The sequence below is a fragment of the Antrostomus carolinensis genome, unplaced genomic scaffold (genome assembly GCF_000700745.2).
Source record: "Antrostomus carolinensis isolate BGI_N321 unplaced genomic scaffold, ASM70074v2 scaffold26837, whole genome shotgun sequence".
NCBI lineage: Eukaryota > Metazoa > Chordata > Aves > Caprimulgiformes > Caprimulgidae > Antrostomus > Antrostomus carolinensis.
This window is the reverse complement of record NW_010327049.1, coordinates 1-9,472: the sequence shown is the minus strand read 5'-3', so window position 1 is coordinate 9,472 and position 9,472 is coordinate 1. Positions and strand designations below refer to the sequence as shown.

The 9,472-nt window shown below is 49.7% G+C and overlaps 1 protein-coding gene across 1 annotated transcript in view; it reads right to left on the bottom strand.

Annotated features, from left to right (window-relative positions):
• LOC104527944 (plexin-A2) overlaps positions 1-4,317 on the bottom strand; it is a 95,828-nt gene extending 91,511 nt beyond the window's left edge. Inside the window, 2 exon segments of the mRNA XM_010171794.1 lie at positions 1,430-1,610; positions 3,130-4,317. Coding sequence (XP_010170096.1) covers positions 1,430-1,610; positions 3,130-4,317 — 1,369 coding nt within the window.
• Between the last annotated feature and the right edge of the window lie 5,155 nt (positions 4,318-9,472).

The following is a 9,472-nucleotide window of genomic DNA, read 5'->3' as shown; positions in this document are numbered from 1 at the left end:
CTTTCCCTGGTACGAAGAAGCAGGGTCTGCATTTAGCAGGTTCACCTAATGCTGTCATTTATATTTTTAGGTTAATTTGAAGGATCTCAGCTCTCCAGAGCAGCATCTCTAAGGCTGGTTTTGCTGGAGCTGGATCAGACTTCTGCTCCCACTGATGAGTTGACTTCCAGTTGCAGCTCCAACACTAAAGACCAACAAGCTGGAGGGGGTCCCCGCTGCCAAGACCATTTCCACACTCATTTTCACACACCCCAAGGCCATTTCCACACTCATTTTAAATATGGGACTCCTGAGAGAGGACTAGCAAAGACCACACAGCAGATGGATGACTGGGTCTGACCAGCTTTTTGTGCCCCACCTACTGAAGAGCAGTTCAGAGGGGAGAAATCCCAGTTGGACTTCAAAATCCTAAAACTCACCAGAGCCCCCCCATCCCCTGTGCTGGGGGAGGAAACCAGCAGGAGCATCTCTTTGCCCTGGGCAACCAGCCCCAGTGTTTGTGGCGCAGAGGGTGAGGAATGTTATCTTCCACTACTGATCAATCATCCAACTGTCAGAGGGAAGAGCAGGAGGTAAGAGGCAGGAGAAGCAGTAGGACTTTGCCCTGAGGCTTGGTTTCCAAAAGCAGACAAGTTAACCCTTTCCTATCTCTCAAGGACCAAACATCCTGCCACCATCAGCAATTTTTCCATCAACCGAAAGCTTTCTCACTCACAGTCTCCTACACAAGCTGCAGAAGGATTGCTGGGAAGCAAACAACTCTAAACCACTTCAAGATTCCCACCAGTGCATCAAAAAGGAGGAAAGATCTGACACCTCAGATAGAGCCTGTCCACATTCACTCGCACTCAGAAATTGCGAGCCAGCTCCAATTATTGCCCTGATAATTTCTGCGTCAGCCCCACAAACACACACAAACCACAGCTCACTGAATGATAAAATGCAACAAAAAAACCCAAACAAAACCCAACAGAAACCAGACAAGCACCAGGGAAACGCTGTGACACACAGGCAGGCAGAGCACACACAGGAGCTGGTGCTGACCTGTAGCAGCTGCTGCTGAAGGAAGGTGCCCCCCGCCTGGGCGAGGGGATGCTCTGGAGCAATGGGAACTGTATGGCCTCAGCTGGTCCCTTTTTGAGGACCACACTGCAGCAGTGTCTGCTGCATCTCTCCCATTGCTTGGCTCTTTGCTTCAAGAGAAACCACAGCAACACCGCTCTGTACTAACGACGCAGAGGGATGAACTTCACCTCAGCAATGCCAGGCTCTCTGTGATCCAAACCCTGCGATTTTTGCTCTTGACTGGCTCCCAGTTACACATTGGGAAACATCTGTAAGACACAGCAGCAGCTACACACATCTGAGATACCCGAGAGAGATGAAAAATGGATCCTGGCTCTCCAAAGTCACAGAAACAAGCTTCCCTTCTTCAGCTTGCCAGTCTTAGTCCCCACAAACACCACGCTGTAGCCGTTGTAGACGTAAGAAGCAACAGAAGTCATCCGGTCCCGGCTTGAGGTGAAGAGGGTCAGACCATCCACTGGCACCGAGCCTCCCAGGGGCTGGTTGATGTCAAGCCCACAGAAATTGTCATCGATGGGGACTGGCTGGAAAGACAAAGTTTGGGGCAGCCGTGAGTGAACCAGGAACCCTGCCAGCTTCAGCCACCTTCCTCAGTGGCTTGTTCCCTTCACTGCCTGAGGCCAAGACACTCTGTGGCTGCTCCAAAATGGGTTTGGACATGGCTCAGGAGGAACTCTAAGTCCAATAGACACTTCCACTTGTTTTCTAAATCTACTAGGCTTCTCAGGGGTTTAGCCCTGCTGTGTGGCCATGCAGGAACTCTCTCCTCCACTCATTTCACCTCCTCTCAACCCAATTTCCAGAGGTGCTGAGTAGTATAAGCAGAAAGGTGCTCAGCATCCTCCCATCAGCAAAGGCTTCCCTGGAAGATGATACCAGCCCTGCTGCTGACAGCTCGCAGCAGTTCTAGCACTGTTGTGCAGTTGGTGACCAGCCAGAGGACAGCTGGACAGGGCTGATCTCACACCGTGGGAGAGGAGAGGACGCTACAGCTCACTCCTGTCAGAAGCAGCCACCTCCCTCTGGCACAAACAGCCCAGCTCCAGGGCAGAGATGAACCTTCCCCACGTGAACATGGGGCTGGTGGAAAGCACCAGCCTGGCTGCTCTGGAAAGGTGGGTGATCACACAAGGGACGGGCTCTGGCAACATAAAACACCCCAAGTGCTAAATGAAGATGCACTCTTGCTCCTTCCACTGCCCAGCTGCTCACTCCCCTACAAACCACCTCTCTGTGCTTCAGTTTCCTTTCTACAACATGGGGAATATGGATGCTGGCTTCTCCCTGCAACACCACTTTCCACAAGCGAGGGAAGATCATCCTGCTGACAGATAAATATTAAGCCACATCAGCTGAGATTGCTCGAGTGAGTTCCTACATGGCATAGGCAGCAGGGTGGTGACATGGGTGGCCACTCGCCGTCACACTGACTGCAATCCACTTATTTTCCACAAGGGACATTAACTACCAAATGCTCGGGCACATCTAGTTTTAACTGTGATGGGGTGACTCTCCCCTGTGCAAGGCAGTGCTCAAGCTTCTCTTCACCTTCCCTCCTCACTCCATTTAACACATGTTTATCTCTTCCCAGCAGCCAAACTTAACGTGTTCGGCAAAAAGTGGCCCCAGGGATTCCCAAGTCAGCCCAGGAACAATCTGCAGGTGAACCAAGATTTAAATAAATCAGCTGAATAAAAATATAAAAGACACAACTGTCATTTGTATTTATCTTGTTCGTTTGTTGATAGCACCCTCCTGCTCTAGGAAGGGTGAGAACTTTCCTCCAGCTTCCAGAGCCCCAGGTTGGGAACAACAAACAATTCCAGCAAGCTGCACACCTTTCTTCATCTGCCTTAATGCCACCCCTTCCCTTCACTGTCATCACCAACTGTCTGATAAGAACATGGATTAAAAAGGAAAAGGACAACTATGTCTGTTCTGAAACTGAGGCACAGAAAGACCGATCCTATTCTGCAAGCTCACGTTCCATAGGGCCTGGCATTGACACCAGTTCTTGAGGGCTACCACGGCCAACATCCTTACCGCCTTAGTGCACTGGACATCCTTCCCCAGCAGCCAGTTGAGCTCCAGGTTACCTTCCCCCTGGTAGCAGGACTGCAGGCGGTCCTTGATCTGAGCGTTGATGGCACGAATGGGGAAGACGCAGAGCGCGGAGTCATCAGGTGGCTGATGGTACTGCTTCTGTCCCTTGGAGAAAATGGCAAAGAGAACATCCTCCTGGGCCGTGATGTTGAGAGACCTGGCCAGCACATCTCCTGGCTTGGAGAGATAGGCTGCTTGCAGGAGGCGGTACTCCGTGTCCCCCTTGACGCAGCCAAAGGGCAGAGAGACATAGGAGTGGAACTTGGGGTCGTCTTTGCAGAGACGGACGATGCGAGAGGTGTAAAAGAGATCACTGGCAGAGTTGATGGAGACACCCTCTGGGGTCTCTGGCTGGACAGTCAAAAAATAGACAAAGTTGCCACTGGCAAATCCATAGATGTAGAAGATGTCAAAGTGTGAAACAAGGGCCAAGGTGTCTGAGGGGATTTTGATGAGGGATGAGACAAAGTCACTGTGGAGCTCATAATCCAACATTGCTGATGACTCTGGATCCCGGGGAAGTTTGCGGCTGGAGAGGGTGGGGAAATAATCCTGCTTCCCATCCACTGCCGTGCCAATGAAGAGCTTCCCATCTTCCCCTTCCGAGCGCACAATCACACCATACATCGTGCCCGTCTTGTTGACACTAGAGAGGTAGTGCTCCTTTTTGTGTGAGGGCTCCACCAAGATGAAGAGGTCATCCAGGCGTAGCAGCTTGCAGACACCCTGGTAGAGGCTGCCACAAGCCAGCAGCCGGTTCTCAGAGTAGTCAATGATCAGCAGCTTGTTGACATTGTTGGTGAGGGTGAGGATCTCGCTGCATGGCTGGACAATGAGGGGTGGGTAGCAGGATTTATTGTCCTCCTCGGGACCAGTTTTATGAGCCACCAAAATGGTCAGGTTACCCGAGAGCTTGTAAACCCTGTTGATAGCTCCAACATAGACTGCTCCGGTGCCTTGGTGGACAGTCAGGTGGTTGAACGTCCAGTCCCGGTTCTCAGAGTGGAAAGTGCTGAACAAGGCATTGCTGGACACGTTTCGGGAGAGCAATGCCAGGAAGAGACAGAGCAAAACCACCGACCAGCCATCGGAGTCCGGTACCCGAGGCCAGTTCTTCCTCTGATCCATCCTGGGAAAGGCAAACTTCGTGTTCCCTGTGCGCGTCCTGTGCCCCAGCAATGTCCCTCACATGGTTCTGGGGAAAGAAAAGAAACACACAGAGCAAAGGATTAGATCCAGTGTGCCCTGCAGATAAAATTCTAAGGAGGCTTTCTAATTACACAGTCCTTGAGATAAAGTGAGGACGTCTCTAAGCCCAACAAGAATTAAGCAGGTCTCCTAACTTATTGGTAAACAGTTCAGGCTTGATGTTCTGCCACTTGGTTCAGGCTCTGTGTGTTAATTTGTTATGTGGTTTAGCTGTTTATAACACACTCTACTCAGCCATGGGAGTGGATAATCAGCTTCAGCCCAAGACAAACCCTGCAGCTCACACACCCAACCATCAATCTGCAATCTTGGTTAAAAAGATGTCTCCTGCAGAGTATGTTGTTGGAAGTAACAGAGGAAATAAGAGTTGTTTTCTACCTTTAAATCCTCTATGATTTAATTTGGAAGCCTGAGGAAGAAGTCTCATGTAGGAAAGTTCATTGAGCATATACACACCAAAGCCACCAGCATCTCCCTTCCACCCCTCCCAGAGCCTGGAGGTCACTGGATTGTGCCTCATCTTTGTTATCATCTACAGACCTGACCGTGACTTGTGTTCCTGGCTTGACATCAGCCTTACTCACCACTACAAATGTGCCTGACTGCCTGGATTCAGAAAACCATCACAAAGTTCTCCTTTCTGCCAAATTATGCATTCCTTACACACTCCAGGCTGGACAATCAAAGGAACCTTTTCAGCCTGCGTTGGGGAGAGATTTTCTCCACCACCTCACAGCACTGCAGGGTCACATCAGCCTTGGGAAGAGGCTGAGGACAAGCCACCATTCCATCTGCACTGAAGTCCCAGCACAACCACACAAGCGCCAAGCACACACAACTGGCACTCTCTGCACATTTGCCTCTCGTCCCCTGCCCTGTGTGCAAACGCAGGAGGCTGCTCCCCTCACACAGCCCCACGCTCAGCTGTCCTCACCTGTGGGCAGGGGATTTGATTGACACCGATCTCCATTTTGGTATTTAAAATAATTCACAGTGCTGAAAACCTACACTGAGCTCATAAGCGAGTGTCACCGAACGGCCGCTCTTTAGGCTTGTTAACGCCGGGAGCCGGAGACGGGTGTTTCTGAAAGGTGACAAAGGAGCTCTGTCCCTGGGCTGCACGTCTCGGTGTTGCTGACAAGACAGGAGAAAGAGAGCGGTAATGGGTTTCTCATTCTGCTCAGGGATACATTTCCCCGACTGCTTGCTACTTATTTCCAGTCTCTTAATTTCCACCTTTGGCTGAAGCAGTTTCTCTTTCTCTCTCTCCCAGCTGGGACACAGACCCTGCTGCATCCTTATTATTTGTTTGGATGACTGTGGCAGAAAGCAGCCACCCGCGCCACAGACCTGAGCGTGCCACCACAGCACCAGGGTGACCTCCCCGCTCTCCTCATTAAATTTCTGAGTGAACATCTCAAAACTCTTCTTTGAATCCAGACTCCTTCAAAAGGGCACAAATCAAACTCTTCCCGAGGATCTGTGTGGAGAAAGGCTCTCCAGGCCACCCACCTGTGCAAGGGCTGCTGGCAACCCACAGTTGGCACCACCAACTTCATCACAGGCATTGGGATCTGGGTAGTTTTGCTCTTGGATAATGCGGCACTGCAGCGTAAACCACTGAGAAACCCGTGTGTGTCACTGGCAGGGAGATGCCAGCCAGCAGCACGGTGCCTTCTTGGAAAGACACAGGGAACCCCCACACCATGGAAAAACTCAAGAGGAGCCAGTCAAGAGGAGCCTGGGAAAGCTGGCATGAGAGCTGCAGATACAGGAGTTCTGCTGAGCATCTCCAGATCAACCCACAAGAAACCTCAAGCATCGTGGTGACCTGAGCAAGCACATAGCCACAGCCACCCAACTGCCCTTGCCTTGGGGATGGCACAGAGGGTGGCTGCAGGGCTCTGCCCCGGGCAGCACAAATGGGCTTTCCTCCAAGGCCAAAGCATCCCTCACTAGCAGGAGCCCAAAAATAAAGCTCCCTCTGTGCCTTGTTCCCCAAGAAGATGGGATGGTGCTGGAGCAGAGGGCTGTGGTTTGAGGGGAGTCCAGAAAGTGGAGAAGATTCTGCAGAGAGCGGGGAGGCTGCGCTGTAAAGCTCAGCACACAATGGTTTTCCTGCTCAGCAGCTTTCCAATGTTAAAATAGTTGTTCCACTGCAAAGTGAGAAAAGAACACCACGAGCTAGAAATTAATAAATCTAAATAATTACATTTTATATCCATATATCTGTATATATATTAACAGAAGCTCTTCACTTAGCCCACAGCTGGTTTACATCTTTTCCAGCAACATTTTCATCCAGAGACAGTACAAAAGCCAGAGCCAGTCTGGGGCTGTCGTGCAGCAGAGCTGACGGCTGAAGCCCAATTTCCAGGCAGCACCTTACGGAGAAGGTTCTGCAGAGTACTTGTGAGCAGTCACTGCCAAAGGCAAGAGAGATCACCCAGGAAAAAGAACCTGCGCTTTCAAACAGTATTTGAAGATGCCAGAGCATGGCATGAACTGACATCCTCCCCAAATGAGCCAGGGAATGATGATCCATCCCTGGCTGCACATCACGGAACGGGGACAAGGCGCAGGTGCAGGACAAGGATCAGGCAGCACTCGGGGATACAGACACCAAACATCAGCAGAACCCCATGGTATGTCCTACCGAGGGGCTTGGGGATGGCCAAGTACAGCTGGGGAGTTAAACACCAGGGCAACAGGAGAGTGGGTGATTTTAACTCCAATCCTTACTACCATTTGATCATTAATTATTCCTCTTTTTTTCAGAAGCGTGTTTAAAATACAGCCTTAAAAGCAATCTGAAGCTATTAGTAACACAAGGTGAAAGAGAGAGTAAATTCAGGGACACAATATAAACCCAAGCAGCTGAAAGGCCTCAATTAGGCTGAAAGGAGTTATCTGGTATTTAAATAATTATTAGATTGAAGGAATAATCACAGGTCTGAGCCGATTTTTTTCCCCCACTGTCATCCTAATGGAGACTATAATATTATTATTCAAATGCCCATGATTCTCATTGAGGGGGGAAGAAAAAAGGGCTCATTTAATCTCCATGCGACAGGGCTTCAGGAGGCCTGATTAGTCATTTCTCTTATTTCAGCTGTCACTCACTCCCGGGCACCACGGTTTGTCATTAGTGGCACTTTATGCACACACACACACACACAAAAAAAAAAAACCCACAAAAAAAAGGAAAATTAAAGCAAAACCAAAAAGAGAATCTCCTGTGAAAAATGATGGATCAAAGGAACAATTCTGATGTCACCAGCGTGGCAGCTGCGTTTGCTCCGTGGTATGAGGATCTTTTCTTTTGGGGTGGTTTTGTGAGCAGTGATTTATACACCACCCAACCACCCTGCAAAGAGGGGGCAGAGCAGCAACCAAACCCACTCCAGTTCTTCTCCTAAAGGCCATTTGGGTTTGGGGAGCTGCCTCACAGAATGAAGCCTCTTGAGAAATAACCGAACTTGCAGGGAGGGGGATAACGGACCCGTGATTGCTTTCTAAGCTGGAGGTGGATTCTGCCCTTTTGGCTTTTTATAGTCAAATAAGATTCATTGCTGTGAGGCCAGGAGCAGGGAGAGCGGCTGGCTCACGCTGCCGACCTCCCCGGCAGGTCACCAGGCTGTCAGAAACCCCCCAGAATTATTGAACGGGTCACCAAAAGGCCAAGCTACACTATATAAACTAAAATACAAGAACAAAGCGTTTAGAACAACCTCACCCTTGCACCAGCCTGACCCTTTCTCTTTGCATTGGCTCCATATCGTATCTGCCAACTGGAATGAGGGGAAAAAGCCGAGAGTTTGGCCATTTCTTTGTAGTGAGTGAGAACACGCATGCCAGGTCTGCATCCCTCCTGGAGCCCATCGGGAATTTTCCTATGAAACCTTTCCAACCATTAAAGCTGTTGTAGTGATTTATCCCCTTTGAAGAAGTGATTTTCAGGATATATTTATCAGCTATGGAGGAAAACCTTACAATAATTAATAGGGTTTGGTTTTGTTTTAATTAGACAAAAGCTCTGAGCCAAACTGATCTAAGTATCTCTGAGCTCTGGGACCTTTCCCACCCAGATTGGAGGTCCAGGTCTCAGTCCTGCCTCCTTGGCCACATCACTGCAGCCAGATGAGCCTGGGCTGCCGATTTCCTCCTTACCCAGCACAAACCTGCCCTTGCACAAGTCCCATCCCTGCTCCTGGTGCCTTCACCTCCTTCTCCAGCAAGAGAAGCCTTGGCACATCCGAACCCTGAGCCCAGGGTTTTCCCAGCCATCCCAGAGCAGGGTGGCTGGGAGCCCCAGTGCCCATCACACACCGAGCAGCAACGATGCATTTCAAACAGCCAGCTCAATCATTTGCTTCAGAGTTTGACACCAAATGAAGTTACCAGCAGCTTGGTGTGAAGTAATTAAGAGTTTTGTAATAAATACAAAGCAATGAGGAGGTCTCCTACCACCTTTTCTTTGTTTGTTTGGTTGGTTTTGATAATATTTTGACTCTAATAACAACAAAAGCAAGTTGTAAATCACCAGCGAGGTGCCTGGCATCAAGTCCAAGGTTTCTGCAGAGGTTTGTGAACCACAGGGATGATTAATACCAAGCCCTTCCTAAAGCATGACCTACCACACTGAACCCTTTGGCTTTTGGTCTGAAAACCACCTGTGCCTGTCCCCTGCTCCACAGGGCTGGCAGGAACCATGTCCCCACTTCCCCGGAGCTGCTTATTCACGGGGATGGTATTTCACAGGCTCGTCAGCTTTCTGAGAAAGAGTTAAGAGGGCAAAATACAGTATTGTGATTATTGCTTCCTCCAGCCCTGGGACAAGGAAGAGGAGAGGAAGAACGAAACCCAGCCATGAAAAGGCATTTCCCTGATAACAAACATGATTGCATGAATTAGGCACAAAATTTGTTCAGATTGTCCAGACATCAGATGTTGTTTATACAATAAATACCGGATAAGCCACCTCTCCCTGCCTTCTCCCTCTTGAGCACACACATCCCAACAGGTCTGGAGTAAAGTGAAACAGAAAATCCCAGGGAGAGACCCCGCTGTAAAC